The sequence below is a fragment of the Lineus longissimus genome, chromosome 15 (assembly GCF_910592395.1).
Source record: "Lineus longissimus chromosome 15, tnLinLong1.2, whole genome shotgun sequence".
NCBI lineage: Eukaryota > Metazoa > Nemertea > Pilidiophora > Heteronemertea > Lineidae > Lineus > Lineus longissimus.
Window position 1 is genome coordinate 12986338 of NC_088322.1, and position 25669 is coordinate 13012006.

General features: G+C 39.7%; 1 protein-coding gene across 6 annotated transcripts in view; it reads right to left on the reverse strand.

Annotated features, from left to right (window-relative positions):
- Window positions 1-2025: 2025 nt before the first annotated feature.
- The window catches only part of LOC135499698 (cys-loop ligand-gated ion channel-like), a 34204-nt gene continuing 10560 nt past the window's right edge, over window positions 2026-25669 (reverse strand). For 2 of the 6 annotated variants that reach the window (XM_064790625.1, XM_064790627.1), the window contains exons 2-8: window positions 12906-13052; window positions 12242-12448; window positions 11720-11977; window positions 10621-10776; window positions 8624-8830; window positions 8164-8211; window positions 2026-3476 (exon numbers count right to left, since the gene is read on the reverse strand). In XM_064790625.1, coding sequence (XP_064646695.1) covers window positions 3351-3476; window positions 8164-8211; window positions 8624-8830; window positions 10621-10776; window positions 11720-11977; window positions 12242-12448; window positions 12906-13052 — 1149 coding nt within the window. In that variant the 3' untranslated portion in view covers window positions 2026-3350. Of the gene's footprint in view, window positions 3477-5297; window positions 5379-8163; window positions 8212-8623; window positions 8831-10620; window positions 10777-11719; window positions 11978-12241; window positions 12449-12905; window positions 13053-16303; window positions 16730-25669 lie in introns of those variants that run through there. The other 4 variants (XR_010449327.1, XM_064790626.1, XM_064790624.1 and 1 more) reach the window with 4 other exon arrangements.

Sequence of the window (25669 nt, forward strand, 5' to 3'; positions counted from 1 at the left end):
CCGAGAACTGGCGTGGATATGTTTACACAGAACGCTGCGCAGAATGAACGCACTTGTCCAAATGTCACGCAAAGCTCGACTTACTAATAATCGAGAGAGTCGTATACAAGTACGTTTATGAGGCTTCGTAGCATGAGATGATTTTTTTTGGAAAAGTTTGTGTTTGGGGTGGAAATAAGGTATGTGTCATCGAACAGGAGTATACGTGTATATAGTCACATCAATCTAACAGTTTGCAATTAAGGTATCTATTCATATCATGGCATATTTCTTCCTACGTAAAGTGGGATCGGCGGCAGATGGTTCGAGTACGGGTTTACAACCAGGAGGTCCATGATCTACTCTCGAACGGATCAACACTCTATCGCTGCGTCCTTTAGGAGAACTTTTTACCCAAGGAAGTTGAGTTAATCGAAGTAGTCTGGAGGTATATCTCAAACTGTCTGATTAATATTGACCATGTTGATCGGGATGGAGCTCGTAAGGTAACTTCGCAATATCGGAGCCGTGGGTGTCTCGATGCTACTTGCCTTTGCCGGTTACAGTATGATAAACTAGCCTGTAATGCGTTTGTTTGCTAGTTTCATCAACGAATTGACAAGTTGAGATCGAATAATTTTTTTTTAAATATTTCAAAACCTACCTCCAGAACATGTTGGTCGACTTGAATATATATCTGAATCCATGTATGACAGTCTGGTCTGAATACTCCTCTAATAGTTTGTAGACGTTCGTAGACATCCTGCATTTACTACATTGTTTAGAGATTTTACAACATCTTGAGGAACTCGATTCCATAGGTCGGGTATGGAGATCACAATATTGTTAAAATAAACCACGTCCAGAATTTTTCGCGTTTAGATTTGTTCCTATCCCAAAACAGTTAGTCTGAAATATCTGGAATGAACTCTCAAATATGTACCCTGCCTAATGAGATGCCGCATATTCCGAACTGAATTATGAAAATTTGGATCGGTTAGGTGAGGTGCTAATGGTCGAAACTCAATCGCTTCTTGTCAAACCACTGGTGTCACATTCTCTGGCTAGGGCCCTCCAGAACCTCCAAAGTGTGCAGAGCGAGTAGATTTCAAGTGTTGAGGAAGATACCCCAATTCTGTGAGTCGCACTATTTAATTACAGTAGGGTGTCACGCACAAGCGATATCTACTGCCAGTCGCGTGTAATTTTGCTCAGTAAAAATAATAAGTTTTGTCATATGTTTATATTTTAATGTATCAACTTAAAGGTGTGTTTTTCGGGTATAAGCGAGTATTTATTGCACTTGAAAGTATTCAAATGAGAGAGTATGCTCATTAAATCTTTTACGACATGGTTCTTTCGAAAAGCGTTTCGAAGATTTTCATAATACCCAGTGGGTTAAAAGGAGGACTTTGTCACTCGGGATCTTAATAGTGGCTACAGCAACAAGGCAGAAAACGGCAGCCCTGACTCGCACGTGATTATTTACTGTCAAGCCATCTTGGGGCTTTCTAAAGAATTCAATAGGGTGAAAAACACTGTTAAAATTCCATGCAGCAAAGATGAATTTTAATTGAGGTATTGCTCTAGAGGTGGTTTCACCGCCAATTCACGCCCTCTCAAAAATTACATGTGAACTGATATATAAAATGATATATGTCTCACAATGAGTTCGATATTCCAGGACTTGACGGAGTTTCAGCTGCATTATTTAAATGAGTTCGAGAGTCCTAGTACATGACGGAGTTTCAGCTGCATTGTTTAAACCATTCACTATCGTTTAGATGTTCAGCTCTTTCAAGTCATAATTGTAGTCTAATGGAAATGGTTCTTTTTAAATTCTTCAAAGCCACTTATTGTCCAAAACTGCCCTAACTAATGGCCCTGATTTTCAGGATTTCAAGAAACGTTGGTGTTACCATGGCATGACCTCTATCTCTGCAGACGATTCCCCAAATGTTGAACAGGAGAATCGAATGAATTAGTCACTTTTCACAGATTATCCTTTTCTGTCATAGCAAAAAAGACAACATAAATTTAATTCCATCAAATTTGATTTTGATACATGATTCAAATGACATTTAAACACCTTAACATACAGCGTCGTGAAATAACAAGCATGTTATACAACTTTGTACAAAAACTTATAAAACTTAACTTCAGTTAATAACAATCTACACTACTAAGTTCGGGTGGCATTCTTTAGAAAATTAAAGCTTGTTTGCATTATTTGAATTTACCACAGCATCATAATGATATCTAGTTTGAAAACCACAACCCTTTAACTTCGAAAAAGCTAGACGGAATAGCTATTTTCTGGTCAGTTGTGAGACTGCGTAGTAATTCATCCAGTCCTAGTTCTGAAAGAATTATAACATCACAAATTCACAGTAAGATGATGACACCAGGTGTCACATCAGAAGGACTACGCCGGTATACCTCTTGTTCACAACTCTAGTTTTTATATTCTAGATGCTCGATTCTATATGCTTAAAGCGACTCTATTTTCTCCTTGGAAAAAAGTGCCAAGGTCCAAAAGCTCAGCTCTATATTTAATATCGACAAATACATCAAGAGTTCCGGACCATTCATGATCTCTATCACAAATGATAATCGACACCTTGCATAAGACACACTCGCCAGTCAGTTGTCTGCATTCCGCCACAAACGCATTGCATTTCATTCCTCGAAGTCCACTCAACTTGTTCATCTTATTGTCTTTCGTGTGACACCATGTGCTGTGCGTTCCCATTGTAAAAATGTTATTCTGCATTCTTGAATGAGAACTGCGCGCAGCTCTACCTTCCTCTTGTCGCTCTTCATAACAAACAAGATATATCAATTACATCACAGATAAGAACTTTGCTCCTCGACCCGTTCCACAATGTCTACCTAAACTTACCATCATCCATACAGAAAGCAAAGCAATGAAACTAACAGGCAAAGCACCAATAATTGCAGATTTCCGATAAAATTTTCGGTGGCTGATTAAAAAATCCTACTCATAAGCGTCATGTGCATATTCAATCATGTTGTCTTGCTAATCTATTCAGTATGTGACGGTTAGTCTCAAGAATCTGTTCATATATAGAGTCCACCATCTAGAAAAGGCAAGGTACAATTAACGCTAATTGGAAAATACTAATGAAGTTCCATTATACATGAAATATGGACACGGAACACTGTCCCTATTTTTCATGCCCATTTAGATTGAGATAAAGTCCATCTGGCTATCATGTCCAGTAAGCTTAATAAGTTCATGATATTCAAATCACGGTTGACGCTCTTCTGATAGAAGTTTGCGTATATCTGATCAACGTTTTATCACAATGTTATACACTGCTATCTTACTGGTTGACGATACACCATAGTTACAGCCACGTTGTGTCAGTTGTCGTGTTTACAATCACGTGCTCGTTTCGCGGGACTTCTCGAGATGACTGCCGCCGGAAGAACTTCTTCTTTTTCACTTTTTGCTCTAATTTTTCGATTTTCTCCTGGAATCATTAAATAACATAGTGTAAAATTACGAACTGAACTGTCAAATGGATCGTTCATGGGTTGTTTGCTTTATAATCTGTCAAAACATACGTCAGTCCTATACCTTATCATATACTCACCGAAGTGCTGCGAGGCACGTGTTTACATAATTGTAAGGACTCTTTTGCTTGTATATCAGCTAAACTTTTAAAGTTATAGGCCCCTATTTGGTGGTAAGCTTGTTCTTACTTCATAGGCAACTTAACTTTCAACAGGGATGTCTCTGGGAACATATTTGGTAGTTAGCATCATAAAAGAGGCTATCTATAGCGATCAAGGTAGACGTTTTAAGAGGGTCTGTCCTGCATTTTCAGCCCCAAATGTCTCGCTGTGGTGATGAAAGCGTTGGATATCGGTCATGACGGACAAGGGTACGAATGATGCTTGCATGTGTCGCATGAGCCGAAGTATCGAATGAAGTGCTGGCCAGTCGGTAGAAAAGCTGAAACAAGTGCCCTTTCGATTCCGCCCATAACCGAAAGACGATGAGCAAATGGCCAAATCGGCAGGAACGGCGGATTTTGCCCTTGCCTATACACCTTTCCAGAAATGGGGCGCTGAGTGTCCGAAATAGTGATGTCATGAGGGGAAACTAGGCCTTATGGTGGAGGGACAAAGGAGATAGTCATGGTTGACCAACACACTTGAATGCCTTTGGTGACGGACAAGGGGGGAAAAGTTAGTTTTAATGCAAGCCACCAATTTCGGGAAGCATGTATATGGTCAGCATTTACCAATACCGACATGGCCCTTGTGCATTATAATTCAATGAATGGGTAAGATATAAGTCCTCATATCTAAAGAGAAAATGATTGTTAGTTGCCGAGTTAGTACGAAGAAATTTTAGCAAAACATTTCGGAAACCTGGTATTAGTTAGAATATGAAGGTATCGAAACCTTATAGCATTTTAAAAAACATTTTGAAATCTTATAATAAAACGTGAACGTACTGGATTGATGAAAACAATGGGCGTTATGGTGAACGATTAAGGATAACATGCTCTTGGGCACTTGGATGATCCCCGGGAAAACGGGATGTAAGCAGTAAGCTGAAACATTAAGGGGTCGGTTTTTTTAACAAGGCCATCTGCAAATGTATTTTGAGTCGGATGAGTCGTATTCAAGGTGAATGAAAGAACGCCGAAAGCAAGAAAACCTGAATCCCATTAACGCTTAAAAAGCTTTGCCACCACGAATTAAAAATTCTGTACCAAAAGTAAAATCGCGGTGTTTGACCAATCAGTTAACACCGAGGGATAAAAGAAGTAACTTTCATTAAGTTTGAGCCAAAATATGAGATAACCATGCCAGTGACGTTCGACGAATCACCATGTGATGACATATATAGCATGAATTATTAACGGAACCCTTCTCCATATATACAGCCAATAAAGATGAAATTTAGATCTATCAAATATAGCGACTGCATCACATCTCATTGAATGGCGTAACCATGCCACAAATTCATTCGGGTAAAGTATAAAACCAACAAGGACCCAGGAGTTAATGAGATAGTAGAAAAATTACTTGAAAAAAACACCATTGAAATCTTGGATCCCTACATACCTACGCCATATTAGGTTTTGGGCCGGAGCACTCTCGGTTCCGGGCCCACTGAAACAAATCCGTAAAAAGGTCTAGAATAGTTGATAAAAACCTGACAAAGGATTACAATAACGCACGGGGAAGAGGCTGCTACATGTACCATGCTGTTATTTGTAAAATCTACTACGATCGCGTTTAATGCGGACATGAAAATAAAAGCTATTGAGGTTTACCGTTTACGTCTAGACCACTTGAGCTGCCAACTTAGCCTTCTTCTGTTTCTTAGGCGCGTTCATAGCCCCCTGAACAAGTAACTAAAGAAAAACAACATGTAAGAACGCCGTGATTAACGCCATTCTACCATTCTCATCAAACGCAGCACAACCTCCCCAAGCTCCAATTATAATATGACAGTTGTGTTTGGTGTGACGTTTTCAGTCCGTGACATAGCAATGGGTACAACACTGACACGACAGTAACCAACAACGAGGGAAGAAATATGTATTAATCGCGGTGCAACGAAATCATCCCTGATCTAACGCCAAGGGAAAGTCACCCAGGTCTTAATGAAGGAGTGCGTCAAACAGGCGATATCCATGCTATCGTCAGTTTAGGTAATGGCCTACCCGACCAAAGAACAATGACAGTGGTGAAGGTACAAAGCGAGTGCATGCGAGAGAATTCGTCGTTTCTTGTTATGTCCTTGCACAAGAGTCCGGTTTCCATCAAAGTGTGGAAGAGCATCGGCCTGATGGTGATGAAGATATCGCAGGTTTCATGGACTCCCGGCTGAGCCTCTTCTCAGTTTTTCAAACTGTTCGAGGTCATGCCATGTGTGTGCTTTCTAGCCACCTGTCTTTACCCCAGATAGCCTCTTTGGAGACCGGGCTAATGGTATCTACCTAAAGCTCCAGCTAGCAAGTGCCTTCTAAATATACATTGTAATGCATTTATCGTTATAAAGCGTGATATCACGCACCAAGTTGGTGGAAACCGGTTTCTTGACCAGAAATGCTGCATTAACAGGCAACATCAAATGTAGGACTATGCACTAATCTACTCTGTGAAGCCAGTTAAAGACCAATTGCTGCCAAGACTACTGGGGGAGATTATCTACTAGGGTGGACAAAATAACATTTGGCAATCTTTTAGCAAACAATGATATCATTCCTCAATAGTCAAAGGAATGATTTAATGTTGCACGCAACCGACTTTGGTTGGTTACTGCATGATAGTTAAATGACCTATGCATTGACCACGAACTGCTTTCATCCATTTTCCGCTTGCTACATTGTTAAAGCTACAAAGGTCTGTCAAAATGGTATAATGCAAAACCGACCCTTCATGGCACATCATTTCTTGCAATCGTATCTATCTAATTTTACTGGTATTTTTGGTGCCACGGAGATTTTTGGTGTAATACTTTAAAGCGAATGAGGAAACACTAACCCGAGAGTCAACACCTCCACCGTGAACATAGTGTTTACTCACGCGTAGAGGTTTGACCATTTTTGCGCTTATCTCAGAATTGTAGCGATGAACCCACTTTGGATACCATGGACCAATCACTCTAGAGAATTCTATCTCGGTGGAGACACCATAAAGCGATCTGCCTTCTTTGTTTTGCAACATGTTCTGGGAAAAGAAATGTTTTACCATATGACCCCTGTGTCAAATTGAACAGAACCACTAGGCTTCATTATAGGTTTTAAGTACTTGACTAAGGGAAGAGGACCTGGTTAGGTCACTCTGGGATGACGATGATGTAAAATGAATGTTGCTGCTGGAATTTGGTTACGGAATAACTAGCAACTATAGACATCAACGCCTTGAACTGATTCAGAAGCCACATTCTTTCTTTGCTTTGAACTGCATGCTCATCAGCTAAATTAGGAATCATAATCGTAAAAACTACTTTTGGGCAAACTTGCCAGACAAATTTTCGAAAGCTAACCTAATAATGGTTTAAGGAATTGATATCGAAGTAGAGGTATTGGTTGCCTCACCAAATATTGCGATGGTGGAGCTACAATGTGAGCTAATATTATACCAGCCAGTGTTTCGGGCGAAACAACAGCTCCACTTGGTCAGACAACCAATATAACACCTCAAAATAAACACTAATAAGCGATTTTGACGGCTTGAATATTTTGCACCATCCAAAGCGGTTATGATTGCCAAAACAAGTGCATTATATAGACAGTGCTACTTTGTAACCAAGGTGGTTTAGAATAAGTAACTTTAGAATAAAGTATTCGATACTCTACGAACTAAAGCGAAATTTACAGCCGGAATGATACGAGACTTTCAAATGGCAGTTCGAATCCTAAAGCTACAGCATTGCTAAATTTCAAGATTACACACCATTCTTCTTATACTTCAGTTAAATATTGTCGGTAATAAATCGACGATTTTAGTTGTACTTCTACTTGCAGACATCGAATCTGAAATATACTTTCAGCTTTAACAACAATACTGTCTGTATGAGTCATCTTGACGTGCAAGGTGTTTATACAAAGTAGAGCATGCACACATTCGCTCGTTTAAGTGACCATGTGCACATGCAAGCCTTTCAGTATTGATAAATTTAGCGGCTGCACTCTCAAATGGCACATCAATGCTAAGTGATGAAGAATCCAGCATGTTACTAATTTGAGGCAAAAAGCCATGTTTTATGAAGGCAAATATATCCAACTTCTGAACATTCCATTTTAGGAGCAGCGAGAATGACATTGATGTCTATGGAAGTGAAAATGCGATCCTCCTTTAGACACACGGTCATCAGTGTATCGTTGGGTCGTCAGATAGCAGAGCTATTTGCATCAATTTCTCTCCGAGATCCAGTCAGAATTTACTCGAATCTCTCTGCATTTGTAATCAATTATTTATTGTGTATCCTTTATCGTGTTTATCATGTTTATGGTAATACATGTAGTTCGCGTTCTTTTACAAAAAAAGGACCTCATGTGGGAACCAACCTCTGCTTCAAAGGCGTAGTTTTACAACATCTAAATAGAAGGACGACATGTGCACGTCCATATCAATTACATTCATGTACAAAACAATTTATTTGAATATAAAAACAATGCTTTCCCTTACCATATATTCCTTGTCTTTTTGTTTCATCATCCGTCGTCTTCGACATGCCTGAAAAGGGAAGCTTTCATAAAATTTCAACAAATTACGACCACACTGTGTTACTACTGTATAGTTGTAGCTTGTCATAAAATTCGTGCTGGTCATATCTAGTTCCCTGGCTCCGTTACCTTTCTGTCCTCGTTCGCTACTCTCTGACAGCTTTGGCGTTTCCGCTTTGCTTTTTGCTGTCCTCCATAATTATACAGAACAATTTCAAAGCATTAGTTCAATGAACTCTTACACGATCGTGTGTGACACTAAGCTCTTAAGCTCGAATTGTAAAATCAATATATTCACGAACTTGCAATTTTGACAGTGAAACCATTAAAGTCACGATTCTGACTCGGTTGAGGGTAAATCCGTACAACTCGAAACTTCATTCACAAACTTTTTAAAACTACACATCAATAATTGTACTCACGCTGAAGTATATCCGAATTGAAAATGCTACGTTGTATAAAATATAGAAGCTAAGCAGAAACCCAACCATCCCTTTCTCGACTTTCTGCATGAACTCCTCGGGGTTCTCTGGCGAGAGGCTGCGAGCATTGTCGTCGATGACGGTCACAAGACAGTGCCAAACGCAGATTATCGCCAACATGATCATTGAGGCCAACACGTATTTATCCTGGAAGGAATTGGAATAAAATATAAAATGATATGTGTTCACATCTTCGCTTAATTACAGATAAGGTATCAACAATTTCATTTGATATTGTGATTGTTACCTAGCGTACGGATCTGACTGGTCGGTTTTAGTTATCTAATTCGTGTGACATCAGCAAAAATACCAAGCCTTATCATTGAGGGGTTGATAAACGTTTCAGGGTTTACCCCGTTGAACATTTGGAACAAGTTGATGGAGGCAACATTAAACAATTAGGCTAACCTGACCAGAATTTGATCATTTGGCATCCGTTATTATAAAGAGTGCATGGTCATAACATACATCAGTTAGAATACACAGAGGTAAAATAAACTGTTTAAAAAATCGTGTTTAATTAACATTTTAACCATGTTAACAATTCAAGTCTATTGAGTGGGTGATTCTATTTTTAATTTTGCATCACTTTTATTTCAATGCCAGTAATACAAGCATAACCGTAATGCTACAACTATCATTGATCCTATATTATTTATTATCACGTGGAACTCAGGCGTCATATAGTTAATACGACTATCTCTTTGATCTCAAACCTATCACCTTTATGAAATGACCTTAAACGATACCAAACAATCCACCATCCAAAGCTGATTGTAAAAAGCTGCATGAGTGTATACACCTTTATCAAATGCAAGTTACGCAGTCAAAAGCAAATTGTCAACCGTATTGGTGTCACAGCATTAGCCGAAAAGCAATTTTACCAATATGTTAAAAAAACATTTTAAGGGGCACTTGTGTCTCTATTATTGTGACAACTGATTCACATCTTCACCACCGCCGGTAACAGCTTCTTGCTGACTGAATGTATTGACTATATGGACACATTTTGCTTTACCACCTTTAAGATGACGACAAAGACATAAATTAACCACGTAATGTGCTGCTGTTGGCGCCACCCCCAGTTGCTACAACCGTGGACAACCATCACTGCATCAATTTATGTTAGCTTCATGCTGTATTGTGCATGACATAAGTATCCCAACAAAAAAGCGGCATGAAGGTAACATGTAGAAAGCAAAGCTCATATCCAAAACGAGCAGATAAAGCCTCATTCAAATTTTAACTCCTACCACCTTGCAGGATATTATTTACCATGTAAGTTAGATATGATATTTTGGGTAAGCATCGATCGACGACTAACTTAAATGTCACAGAGCTCAAGAACAACGTGAAACACAGCTTGAGTCTCGAGGAAGTATCCTTGCGGTCCACAACAAAGGAAGCAAAAGCCAAAGATGTTATCAGAAACTGAAAAGGAGATGTTTGCATTTATTATCGGGAACCAATACATCCGAATGGCTTGGCCACATCACGAAATGTTTGGAATTGTGCGACGGTAAATGGTTTATTTGTAAATTTGCATACACCTTTATCTATGTATGTGCATGCACCTGCACTGTGACGGTTCCAAGAATGAGCCAGCTCTCTCACTATCTTCTTTTTCAATGCCTTATCACAAGGTCTTAGATGACACAATAAAACAAACTTTTTCTACAATATAAAGATAAGGTAAAAAGAAAAACTTCTCCGATATGAAATCGCCGTCATACATCTGGCGTGCCTGCTTATATAGGTTTGAATTCCTGCCGCATAGGGCAGTTTTGAAAACTACATCAACATTGCGCCTAGTTCATTGCTTTCGCGTGTAATGGCGACACCACTGTAGACGCGGTTTTTCGTCCAATTCCGACATTTCCAAATGTTTACCAAGCCATTCCGTTGCATTGGTCCACCGTCTTTTCAACGGCACTTACCAGATACGTTAGATATGATATTTTTGGTAGACTCTGATTCACGATAAATTTAAATGCTACTGATGTCAGGATAAGAGTGAACGATAATTGGAGACGGTTCTGGGGGAGGGTGTGTTTCACGGAAAACGTCGCAAATGACAGAGAGCATATAAGAAACTGAAATAGAAAAAAGCATTATGACGCAAATATGCTATAATCGTCATGCCAGTATCAAAACATCGTGTTTTTTTTAATAAAATGGTGTACAGCATTATATTTTAAGGAACACTGGATATCATGGCATATGATTGAGAGAAACCCACGGATTACTTTGACTTCACTTCCAACAAAGCAAACTGTTCAACCTGATAAGTAAAGCGATACAATAACTAACTGTCAAAATACTAATAATCGGAGATGGGCGATATATCAATTAAAAGGCAGTAAATCATATGTCTTAGAACAACAAGCGTATTTTAATTGTGTTCTAAAATGTATGAATAATTCTATTGAAATCGACTGAAATACTCTAGCGGTTGTGCATATCTAAAACGGTGATTAGAACTGGACTGGATCTAGTAGGGATACAAATTACGCTGCATTCTAATTTGAGGCGTTGTGATTGTGCTACTTGGTCGTGGGTTAGAGAAGGATGATAGGTTATAAGTAAGTAGTTGTATCCACGATGCACGATATGTTCGCTTTTTCTCCCAATAATGACCTCGTAAAGTGATCCTTATGGTCGTTTCTCGCCAGGTAAACAACGTGAAGATAACTGTCCTAGAGCAGGTAACATGACAAGAACAAGAATGAAAGACCTTGGTCGAATGATACCACAGTCTGGTACAGGTATGGGATTGTATAGGGTTGCGTCTATTCGGGCAGAAGCTGTGAGTCCGATTGTTGGTCTTCATGTGAAATCTTTGGGGTGAAGGTTTGACGGAAGGTTGGGAACATCCCATAAGCTAAATCGAATAGTTATGGTTTTCCGTGAAAATGCAGGGACAAACATTTTGCCAGTTGTAAAGACGGGAAGGTACAATGCAGACTATTACAAATAAACACGCTAGATACTCATTGTCTCCTTTAGAAGGAGGAGACAGACGCCAAAAATACGTACCGTGATGAGAAAAATATTCCAGAAGAAATATGCCGGCCTCCTCGCCGCCCTACACTTCACCGACATAGCCTGTCTCTGGAATGTTGGGTCCGCATGTTCGTAGGTAAGAACCTTAGGTTCCGCCTCTATATGCTTGTATAATGACCATTCTTGTTCGTCAACGAAAGACTGTTTGTTCACTCGATGGATGTCGTTGGCGTCGCTGATGAGCTCGACTTCTGTTTGTGGCCGGTCAGATGCTACCGTGCAAGTCAAGTCCTGGAAAAAAGAGGAGTGTTGTTCTTGTTTAGTTGCGACGTTACTCTGTGTTTTCTACAACCTAATGAACTTCATCCCACAGCTAGACATAACGAAAGGAAAACAGGCATAGCGATAGGAGCGCTTAAGGTAAAGATGGTTTCAATTCGGCTAATGCAACGTAGAAAGTAACAGGTGGCAAGTGTTAGGTATAACACACCGCCAAACAACATGCTAGCTCTCATTCTATCTCAGGAAGTACTTCACAGTTTTGACAAGCATTACCTGCACGTCAAATGGAAAGTCCATTAACTCTAAATTCTCAAGGAACGTGCCCTTGACTCTCCTCTTTTCTGTCATATAGGCTTCCCCATTCTCCATCCACATGGGACTCCTGAATATACTCTCTTTTGGCTCCCCTATTGTGTTTTCTATAAAGAGGCGAGGATGCCAGATGCTGTCTGGGTCCATGGTGGATTGCCTCGGCTGCTGCTGGAAATGGAAATAAGAAAATTTTCATTTACATTTTACATTGCACCAAACTATGAAGATCGTGAATTTGATTAATCCGCACATAAATCCATCTTAAGTACGTACATCATTTCAGATCAGTGTATTATCAGCGAACAAAATATGCATCAAAATGACGCACTCGCGAATCAAAACACGTGTTGGTAGTTTATCAAAGCCTCACATTTGGGGAAACTAAAACAAGCTAGTTGTTAGTGAACTTATAAAGCGTGCAATGTTTTGAACTCGTAGACAGTTATACGGCTGTTTCAACACATTGCTTTCTTGCCTGATGCATGGCATTTAAGGGTCGAGTTATGGGAATAACGAGTCCTCAGATGTTAAGAATGGCTTGCCCTTTGGCAGGAATGACACTATGAACAAGCTTTTATCATGATGGTCATCGCAGCATCAATATTAGGGGACATCGAAATCTTACCTCCCTGGCGGCCTTGGCTTCTTTTTCGGATTTGTCCATGCTTGGTTCCCGCCATCTTGCCTTGACAAGTACATCAGCATTAAATTGTTCTTTAATGGTGTCGATCTCCCCGACCTTCAAGAATACCACGCATACCTCTACTCGTTTCTTAAAAGATAAGAACGAATGTTGTGATAGCTCTGATTTGGCACAGTCGCCAATCGTCAGGTAGGGCACCCAAATCAATGAATTTTGTGGTGTACTCTTAAACTAAAGTGTAACAGCAAGAACTCCCAACCCTTTCTCAGGCAGCTTCCTAGCCTCATTCCCGAAACCTGTCACCAACCAGTTGTTTGGTTTCTGACTACAGGTCCTTCTACACTCTCTTTTAGCTATTTGTGATGTATACACCCCTTCCGTGAGTGGTTCTTCTCTGAAAAAAAGCAGCATGCTAAGGTTATAAACTGCTGTATACGTTTTATCTGCATGAGGGTCGAAAAGGTAAAATTTGTAAAAAAACAACATTACTGCAGGGTCATGGCCGTCGCTTAATATAGGAAACTACATATCTTGGTTGCAGAGAATGTTATAAGAAACGCGTACTTGAAATAATAATTAATCTTTTTGTTGGTTTTTATAGCCATGCCTTTACTCCAAGTCAAGCAATACCAAATGGCTTTTTTGGGGGAGGGGTAAAGTTTTCTTATACCATAGATATCTGCCGGGACACCACTGTTGATATCCCCATTCGTCAACGAATCGAGTTAATGCAACACCTGGCAATATCGATACCCCTCCATCGATTCATAGCCAATGTAAATATACATCGACAATCTAGGAATATTCTGTAAGGAGATAGGCTGATACGTTATGGTGCAGCGATGATCACTATTTCCAGAAATCAAGTGCACTTATTGACAAAAAAACGTAAGCTAGCTTGGTTATCCCTATGCGATTAGGAACGACCAAAATACCAGATCCAGGTTGCATATTCAGGAGTTTAAGTCACTAACTACCGCAGCGTTATCTCCTTCAATATATTTATCCCCGTAAGCATGGTAAACTGAAAGCCAAGTATAAGGTAAAGTTTACTTTATAGTGACCAACTTGTTTGAAAACCCAAGCCCAGTAGCTTAGCTGTCCTCACCTCTTACGACGGAGATGTAGTAGTACCAAGACCTCGAGAATTTTCGCCGTATTGTTGGATTTGACATTTGATATTATCCGGAATAGGTAAAACAAAGTCTGACCGTATCCAGTTTTGATGTTGTCATACACCCGGTCGGACTCATTGCAGTTTAGACATTTATACAAGTATGTGCATTATATGATGCTGCTTCTAAAATATTCGAACGGCCCCTTGTCGACGTTTTAGTAATTGATTGCTCCTTGCTTCTTCTTTTCTTATCGCCAAGCATGTTGGTGAATTTACGGGAAACTGATACCTGGTGTTTCTTGAGCTGCGAAATTGTATCTCCGTTGCTTTTCACCGACTGTGTTTATCAACAAAGCCATTGTTTCAATATGCACGCCGTGATATATGCACATTGAATTTGTACCTGGTGTGATGTGCAGACTACGAATGCAGTGGGAAAATGTTTTTGAAGAGGCAATGCATTGTGCACCCGAAGGTTCGAGAGTGTCCGTTGCACTCCACATAAACTCGCTTAAAATCTCTAAGCGAACCATGAGCGCACGGTACATAGCTTTGATGGGCCCGTTGGGTTCAGTCGAAATGAGTTGGGATATGTTGCGATGCCAGGCACGGTGCCAGACACAGTGAATTTCTCGGCAGCTCGAGATATTGCCGAACAACAGTCATGGTCAGATCGCCTCCCTCCAAAACAATCTCAACCAGCGACAATACTGCGGCATATTCTGTACTATTGATAGCAAAGGCGTCTCGTTACAGGGGTGTGACCGTGAGTGAGTGCGTGAGTCCTGACACTAACACTTTGCCTACCTTGTCGGGGTTTGGATCACCCGGTTCATAGTCCTTGAACGTAGCATACGATGGCTCCAAACTTATTTGATTATATCCGTCTGATTTAATTGAAAGAGATCTCACCCGCTGTACAGGCCCAAATGCACCTATTGGAAGCATTTTCACCTTAACACGTAGGACCCACCTATGCTGCAAGAGCTTGTTTTGCTATGTTTAACATTATCCAAAATGTCATGTTATGTCTCTACTTTATGTTTTAGAAAATTATACCAAGAGTTGTTTTCGTGACGATCGATGGTCGACTATTTCTCTCCTGAAGGCATGATTTGGTTTCACCTTTACGACATCGAAATCGATACAGAATATCATATTAGAAATATACCAAAAAAATCAATTGTAGCTGAAATATAACATTTTAATTATAGAAAACCTTGATGATTTAATGATTATAGATAATTTGCTTGATTGCTGGCTTTGGTTTTCTACGGCGTTATCCGCCCATGCGTCCCGGGCTATACGTGTCCCCTCTTGTAGAGGAAGGTCGAGGTTAGTATTAGGCTTAGGTTTGTGCTGTTCGAAAATAGGTCTCCATAGAATGACCCTGTGGAATCAATTAACGAACTCAAATTCATAGACAAAGCAGCGACAAAAATACAATTTTATCCTACGAACTAATGACATGATGGATGCCCTATTATGCCACCGTCCTAAATTGTATAGCCATGACAAGGACGTGTACACATAAAGCTAGACATATGCAAACCCTCGGAGTGCATCTTGCGGCTTCACCCTAAACAAGGTTAACATATGTTTGTACCAGCATCAATTTACAAAAAATGTAATGGTTTATATGAGAACTATACGCACGTTCGTGGGCGTGCTATTGCATGTATGGTCATTACCTCATCATCACTTTCTTTACGGGTATAATTTTCATTGATGTTGATAGTATCGCCTTGGGATGTATAATGTTAATAAAAATCAATGTCAATTTTCATCAGAGTTATCTCTCACAGTTTGCTGTGTTACAAACATTAGCTATAAACTGTTATGATATGTATTATTAGCAATGTTTAAAGCCAATAAAAATGAGTTTTCATATATTTATTACAATCTCATATATTTTGAATACTTTAGTGAGAAAAAGCTCGCTGAGCAAGTTAATGATTTGTTACTTACCAGGGTATTAAAGTAAGCCAAATGAATACAGTGGTGCGGTAGGTTATAACGTATGATATCCCAATGTGAATCCGATAGTCTAAGTGTGTTGCAACACAGTCTGATTATGGTAAACAACTCGGAATTTTTTTACTCGGCAATTAATGGAAAAGCTCATGAATTTACAAGTACCAGCTGTGAACCTAAAATAGATGAAAAACAACAGCCTACTTCACCTGTTAGAAGACTTAGCTTGGAGGAACCACTTGACATGCAAGCTCACAAAGCGAGTGAGAAATATCATTCAAATACCTACCGGATACTTCCGCCTTCTTAACGTACAATTAGTATCCAAGTCTGTCTCCAAAAGACAAACTGCATCGTCACACGCGTCGTTGCAAGCCTCATTTTCCATTCCCATCCTATGATCGTGGTTATAGTTGCAATCGCCTATTCCGCAGAAGGTTATGTCTGAAGCCTGTGCATGCGGGGCAGCATCCCAGGGCACTACTGTCTGTGCTACCCGAGCCAACACAGGTTCCATAGCGCAGGTAGCTTTTTGGTTTCGGGTTACAGAAGTCAAGACTTCAGAATGTTTCTTGCATACATGACGTTTTCCTTAGCACATTTATCCATTGTTTTTGTTATTATTCTAATATTTTGGTAAGCATCTGGGCATAGAACTAAAGTTTACAAGACTTAGAGTAACGCTTCTTGCATGGTCTTTCTTTTTCATGTTTTATCCAAGACATTATATGCCTTATTGTTGCAATATCTAGAGTAACGCTTCTTGCGTGACTTTTCTTTTGCATGTTTAATCCGACAAATTATATATGTAAGGTCTTCTTATATTGCGAAAAGATTTAAGCTTTATGCAGGTTAAGACTCCAAAAAATTTTCTCGCAAAAAGCAGAGTCATCGTATTTGTATGGTCCTATATTTCCGATAGACTATTGAGCTAGCCGACCTATTTGGAGTATAAAATCATTTTAGTTCCGGTCAGACAATACTATAATTTGGTTCTTATTCGGCAGATGACTGTATAAACAAAGAAGTTCAGATCATTTTGTGGAAAATGGACTTACAGTCACCAAGAACAGTTCAAAAACATGCAGCAAAAATCCTGGTGAAACGATTATCTCGAAACGTTCGACACGTGGACCACAGCCAGAAAAATGTTTGAAAATTGAATCGAATACTCTACCGGTAGTGATCAACACAACATTCCCAAGACAATTCTCATTGTTCTTCGACCAGACATTGAAAAAGGCAGCAATAGTTAGGACAGAATTCCTAAAATTCGAGAGGTTCCGAGAATGAGTCAAATATCTCAGGTTTGATACATGTCACATAATGCACCATAACATCCCTGAAAACACAAAGCTACCATGTTCTTCGAGAACTCGAGATGACAAGTAACGGAACACAGTTTTAAACCAAATCCATATGGATTCAAGAAAGAAATATGTCGTTGCCTTCTCACCACACATAGCCAAGAGGCTCGCCTCTGCTAACAATCCAATTTCTGCCAAGAGCGATTTATCACCAGAATTGCCTCTCCAGAAAAGAAACCAGTGACCGAATGACCATATAAATTTGCTCACGATATCTTGCGACATTTTCACAATGCGAGCTCTGAATTCTCCCACAGGAGACATTTTAACGCTTTATCCCTATGTTTCCAAAGATTATTGAATACTTGTGGGGAAAACAAATTTTGGTGGAAACAATCGTTTTGCGTCTGTGAATTCGTTAGCGCTTGATCTTATAAATCAAAACCTCAATACAACATGAAGTCAGTGCAGTTCTTTTTGGGAGAAAGGCGTACAGTAAGTACAGCACAGTACGTACATGAAGTTCCCAACATTACCAACATTTATAGTGATTCAGTGCATCTTATATAATCAATACCTCAGCCCCAAGAAAACGCAAAGAAAAACGTCTACCCTCCACCTATTGACAGTAATTTCAGCGGTTTTACCTTAGGGTAAAATAACTTGGGTTGTTCGTGGGAAAAGGGATCGTTGAACATTCTTTTATCAATTTGGCTTGGCAAATAAGGGATGTCATCGGGAAGATCATCTAGAAAAAAATGAACATGGTTCTTCGGGTCAAAGTCTATACGACTAATAACAGTACAGGAAAACATTTGAATGTTGTTGATTTCATACATCATTCTCCCTGACAGCAGGTCAAAGCATAATGTTCTTAAATTATCTAAACATTTTAATATCATGATAAAAACTTACCCGTCCTTGTTCTCATGTTAAGAAGCTGAACTGGCACCGTTTCCATCATATTTAGGCCTATTCTTGTTTTATACCGCACAAAATCACAAAGGCAGTTATTCCAAAATGAACACCCGATGAATGGAGTACCAAACCTGTAATGCCTCTAATATTCTATAAAAAAAATGTCGATATATTTCTCAATTCATGACATTGATCTTTCCCCCACTTGAATCATTGGGTTAGAACCCGTAATGCACACAATTCCCAGCTGCGATCGGCTGGAACCCTCGAGAACTACTGCTGTTCGTGACACCGAGTGTGAATTTCAGGCATTTCGGATGGTACATGATATTGCAGTCTATGATAGCAGGACATAGTTAAGTGACATACAGAGATATGCTGTGTTACTGTGTTACTGTTGGTTTAAGGGCGACATACACTTCTTACTAACCGCAGCAGAGCATTGGCTGGAATGTCAATGCTCGTCGTAACTCAACTAAACGATTAGCTATATCTCCCGGAAGTAGAGTCCATTGATCACATTCTTTTGTTACGAAAGGGTATTTCAATGTGAATTAATATGGTCCACCATTATTATACAACAAGGAAGTGGGCCATTGGAATAAGCTTCCTGTTTAGTATAACAGGCTCTGCTTGTGACGCTCTTGTACACAGTGTGCTGTACATTACATGTACTATGTATGCCATGGCCATGAACGTGATTAGCTAACACTTGTCAGTCAATCTGTTCGACAAGCGATACATGGCACAACATATCATTGCCGTCTCTTTTTTCACAACTACTCTGACTCATTGTTGTCCTTTGTAGCAGCACATAAATGAGAGTCAGATGTATATTGCAGCTATATAATATCTCAGCATGTATAGTACACCGAGGTTCAATCTGAGAAATATAATTAGATGTGCAGCAAAGCACATGTATATATCGAACAGATATCATAACTGTTGTGTGGACTTAATGATAGCCAAAGCTGACTGTTTGCAATATTATACGTTTTCTCGGTGACCAATGGTATGAACTATATACTTATTATTGCTCCGGAGCCCTAAGCGTTGAGCACGTTAAATTAAATAGATAGTCTTCATCGGTTGGGTAGCTCTTCCCGAAGTTATTGAACCAGATACACGAAAGAAAAAATCATGAAACATCCAACGATCTCAGAATAGGCCTCAGGTGTATGCAGAATAACCTTTGCCACTGATACTGCCCAAAACATCACGAATGCCAATCTTTCCCCCTTAATGAAGGACAATCACATAATATTTTACTTTATCTGAAACATTGCGTGCAGCCCAGTGTCAGACATACCCAGGCAAAGAATTAACGATGTATCAGCAAATGATTGGACTACTCCGTGATATACTCTTTTACACGTCCGTTCAGAACACACTGAAACCAATCAGATGAAATGTTTGCGGACATCCGTAACGATTTGGAGCATACAGTGCACCGTATCGAAGACACAATTGTAATCACCAAAAAAGTGAATATTCCTAGTGGGTTCCTTGATGAACACGTTACTCTCGCTGAAACACTACGATGTCAAATGCACAATACGGACAAATACGACATTCCTATCAACATTTCTATATTGAGATAAATTACACTAAATGAAAGCTAATTAATGGACCAAATGTTGCATCGCAGTCAGCAAGTGGCATGCTTTTAGCTGCCTGTCGAGTAGAAGCAGATAAACCTAGTTAATATGAGTGTTTTCCACTTGCACAGCATCGTATTTGTGGTAATCATAGTTTTTGATAGATGTAAATAAACCAGTTGGGAACAAGTTTGACAATGCGGCACGAACAGATCATTAATCGCGTTGATATGTCAAACCGAAATTGTGAAACCGGCCAACTCCAAATAATCTAAGTTCAAATCGAGCAGAAGAATGAAGCAATGATATCATGTGATATGTTGAAACCATTAAAGGCAGTGCTGGTGGAAAGGAATCATCCGCATACATGCCGGCATCGTCCGCACTCACACATACTCACATAGTACAGCTGTCTACATAATTCTTCCGCTTATATATTTTGATGGAAACTTTGAAGACAACTGATAGCAAGTATACTACTTCAGATATCCTACAGGGAATGAAAAACTGCAGGATTTCATGGCGTAATGGCAGAAACTGGCTGTGATAAACGAGTCAGTTTCCTCTTTTATGCTTTAAAAAGACGGCAGAGTTGAAGCAAAATGAAACCGAGAAAAAACTTCAGAGCAAGACTGCACGGGTGGATAAAATTGTCTTGTAATGTATTATGGAATTCTATGTCTTTTGAGTCTTTTTACTGATGTGGCGTGAGACCTCAACAGACGAGCAGATCATATTTTGCTACAATAGTGAAATCGAGTAAACAGTAACGAAACACAATATTGGCATTGCTTAATTCCATTACAATTTTTTTCATGTGAGCTATGAATTTTCAGAGAAACTCCGTGAATGTAGTTGTGGGTCATTGAACGTTTTACAGAATTTCGGTAGTTTGTGCATCGAAAAGAACACTCAGGATCATTTGCAAAGGAATCCTCCCCGGTCCAATAAGCCTCCTACTGGCTTTCGGCAGCAGCGCTAATTGGCCGCGCAATGACCCAAATGTGCCCCCGCAAGACTCACAACGTGAGGGAGGAGGGCCAGTAAATCAGTCGGCGCCATTTCACCTCTGACAACAAACAAACACAACTTTCAAAAGATATTTTCTCGTTCTCATCGCTCCCGCCCAAAAAAATTGATTGTCCATTTCATGCACAGGAAATCTAGCCATATCATCACTTTTATTAATCCGATTACGGTGTCCCATTGAAGTTGCTGATGCGAACTGCATGCCACTCAAAAAACAATACGGTGTCCCCTAAGACTTTATAATGTGCAATGATCATGTTACTGGAATTCCTAATGTTACTGAAACTTCCAAAAGTTCCATTAATGGCAAATGATCTTTGTTCTAACTACGTTTTCACGCTCTAGTATCGCACAAATTACCTAAAAAAGCATTGTTTAAATGCGGTCACCCACTTGCAGCTAGGACGGTATCGATCATCCGGTATTCTGGGAATTTTTAGTCGAAATGATCGCATGTCTTTTGGCATAGTCCACAAGAATAGCCATGTGAAACAATAGGAATATGCAGGTATCTTGCTTCCACTTCTCGCAGATCTGAAAGGTTAGCCTACACTGGCCCTTCGCTGGCCCTAATTAGTAGGCCCTCGCTTGCTTTAATTTGGCATTGTCGGAGTCTTTGCCCTGGCATTGTCTGGTGAAGACAAAATTTAGAAACGAGGTTGACAACGGCACAATAAGATGCAAACGAAGTCGATGACAACTCCCAGATCTTAATGCCAAAATGATGGCCAGTAGGTCGACCAAATTTAATCTATATGGTGCGGAATTTTTCTGCATATCCCTCGAAAATATTGATTGGCAGACCCGGCAAGCCTCAACAGGATCAGAGTGTAGTCGCAATGAGTGCAGCATGTAGACATTATCGACTGGTCTGCAAGAAACGCTGCTTTAAGCGAAACTATGGAGACATCTTCCAATACTAACTTGAACTAAGGTTATCCAAATAAAGAATCATTTTCAGAGACCTCTTGCTATTTGGGCGAATTGCAACCGTTCGTCCGGCGAGATAATTTGTCCCGATTCCTTTTTCCTTCGGATGTTAGTCACGTGAGTCCATAATTTAATTTCTGCCCTGACGACATTATCGTCTGTATCTTGAATCTTGTTAGGACGATACTTGATGTTTTAATATTCTCGAGAAGCATCCATAAATAGCGAAGCGCCACACAAGGTCCGAAATTCTGAATTTCGTAGCCTGCTATGGGCAGCATTCATGTTTGAATGATAACTGCATCACCAAGCGCGTAAGCTGATGTATGTAAGTCATTATTTTAAGCAGATATATAATGATGGTTTGAACAGACATTGCATGCGTACATGTACTCACGTCTTTGACTTAACTGCCAGTGCACATGAGCGATTCAGCTTGATTTGCTTGTTAATACAATAAAAAGTGGCATCGTGCTCTGGGGACACAATCACTCCATCAGTAGTGTCAGTCTTTTCAAATAGCGCCATCGAAAATCTTACATGGTTGCAAATTGCTTGATAGGCTCCCCAAAGGGGCAATTACGAGGCATGGCAAAGATGTGATTGATTAAAATTTGCGGTGGCACATAGGCGTTGTTCATATATTTACTCTGCCTTTATCGTTGCCTTCGCTGCGGAGACATTTCAATAGCAAGCGTGGTCCATTACAAAGGAAGGCAGAGATCGAAGAACGGTTGCTACCAGAACAAATATCTAGTAAAAGATGAAGAAATGTATCTCATTTGACACTTGCGTTGGGGAAATGACCAGGGATAGACCTAAATATCTGGAATGAGGATGCGTTTTGCTCTAATGCTGGATAACACTTTTATCTCTACTGACCTGTTACCATCCACAATGTAATTTTAAGATTACGAAAGTCGACCAAAACAACGCCCCGCACAGCTTTCTGTCTGGAGTCGAGATCGATTTTCCTGATACCAGATAGCAGGCAAATATTATATTAGCTTTTGTCAATTGCTCGATCAATACTCTTCATAACTTTTGACGACCTAACGGTCGAGGTGATAAGAGAGAAATAATCCCGACATATGATTATATAATCCAGCTTCAACAACAAAGGTCTCTGCTACTGGTAGCGGAGACCTTCTATCAAACCTTCTTTTACACAGAAGTGTGGATTTCAAACTGGTGCATTCTGTGTAATCATGTGTGGACTCAATGTTACATTGGGTTTTGTTTTAAATGCTTGGGATGCGTGCAAACATATACTTAGGAAGTTGTGACCTTCATCCAACAAAGATGAATTTAGTATTTCAATTATGAGTGTCGGCATCCAAATGCACAACAACCATTCTATGGTTTTGCGATCTGGGTTTCCGTTTTATTATAGCTTGACATCTTTGCCAACTGATGAATGATTTTGACCTGAGTATCAGTACCTCTAACATACCGCAAAAAAATAGCTTGACGTTTTCAAAGCCAGCGAAGAACCATCACAGCTTATTCATATTTTCGTATTTCTGGTTTTAGTCTAGCATGCGCCATGAAATGCCATTCTAGATCGATTTGCAGGGAACATACTCCTTTAGTTGGCATGTAGGCAACACATCAATTGTGATAGATCACTTCGCTAATGATTTCAGGCACGATTCGTTTTCAGTGTAAGTGATTTTCCAAATTCGTGGCGAGAGTCGACACGGATTAACACTTATTAGGAAAATTATAGTATTCTGATGATTAATCATGTACAGGTAACTTAGATATATAGGAAAAGGAAAAAAGGAAATAGTCTATAAAATATATATATATAAGTAATAGGAACATCTTTCTCAACTGAAATAATAAATAAATAAAGTTTATTGCCTCCTAAAAGGAGAATAGAAACTACAGTTATACAACACGTTACACACAAACAGCATTTAAAATGATGTAGAAGTTAAGTTAAAAGGCCTTTAACATAAGCTTTGTAAGCTTGAACGATCGTTGCTGAGATATGGCGCTAGAGTTATGAGCCATCCCCTTCTTACGCAGGCGTACCAGTCTAAGACGTAGCAGGGGTAGAGGTTTTCGTTCAAATTAACATGGCTGGAAGGCATTTAGCTGACAATGTACATGTACATGTATCTTGATTTGACCTTGCGCATGTGTCCCTGAGGTGACATTATGTTGCTTCATTACTTGCTGAAATACCAAGGGCAAACTTTCCGGCCAAACTGATTCTGTATGACATGATATGTAATAGCTTCTCGTCCCCTCGATCGGTCGGATTATTGATCATTTTGTATACTGACTGGACCTAAACAACAGTTGATTGGTTGAAGAAGTTGCGCATATACATAAATTGCGAGCTGCCACTTCTAATGGTATCCCCTCGGGGTAAACGTCGAATGCGATAAATATAACGTCCTTGAAAGTGGCGGAAGATTTTTATGTTCCAATGTCCTAATCCTCGCATGCAGTAGCCACCATCCATTAATAACTGCGACACCATTTTCCAAGCGTCTTCGACTATACCGCGCAGTTTTCACCTGAAACAAACGTTCGCTGAGCCATCCAGGTCCCAAGATGAGCTCAATACATTCCATTATTGGATATGTCCTGGAAAACTGGGGCCCGTTCCTGTTCAATTACGGTGAGCTTGAACCTTGTCTTGCCTCTCATATGTATCACGTTTGGACATCGTCAGTACTTACGGGGAGATGTGTTGCTTGATATTGGGACATTCGAGTGAGCACTTTCATTGGATAGCGTTATTGTCTGCGTCGTAAAGGATCGAGGATCAATATGATAAATGTTTTAGCAAGGTAAACGTACTGAGGATTCGTTCGTTGCCGAAATGATCGAGGAGAAATTTGATAAATGTTCCAGCAAAGTTAACATACTGATGATCGGTTAGTTGCCGATATAGTTGCCGGGTCTATTAGGAAAATATCAGTCATACTTGAAGACAGTCCAGTACACGACAAAAGAAACCGTGAAAAAAGTTATCCATTCATGAGCTTATGACAGAGTCCAACTGAAACCTCAAAACGTAACGGGACAAAAGGATGCCGTTGGATTTTATCAACGTTTTCTGCCCTACTTACCCTTAAATCTTGTTCAATGCTGCAGTACTTCGTCATAAACAACTGGCCAAAAGTCCCAAGTCCTGATTGCCGCCTTTCGAAGCTGGGGATTCCTTCAGAAGACACTATGTTAGACATGTTGTATCCTGTCTGGTATTGCATATGATACCTTGCCACTTATCCTAGAACTTAAGTCATTATCATGATTATTGCGCTGAAGATATCATTCGCCAAATGCTTCACATTTCCACATTTTAGTCTCTGTTGTAATCATGCTTTTCGACACTTAGCTTTATTAATGACACGGGACTTAACAAATGATAATTCCATTAATTAAAAAACTGCAAAGAAGTCACTAATGAAATCCACGATGAATGAGCTAATGTCAAATCAATGCTGACGTAATAAAAGTTGCAGGGTAAGTTATCAATTATCAGACAAGCCAGGTCTTGTCTCTATCGTCAACCAAGCCAACATTAGTGAGCTTACAAAACCGTCCGGTATGGACAACGACTATACTTGTACATTTAGCAGAAATTCACCGTGTAGACGAACGATATACCTTGCAAAACTATGTAAAACTGTAACTAAAGTTGCCATTCGAGATCTTGAAAAACTTGACCAAATTGAGATTGATGTAGCCATTCGACATCGGATTTAACATGCTTATCCTCCAGTACACAGACTCGGAACAACTGGAAAACTATACTATACAAATGGCAAGTATCCAGGCTGGCCTAAAACATGCATGACAGGCTACTCACCTAACATTTCGAAGCACCAACGTGTAGAGGGGCCGTGTATT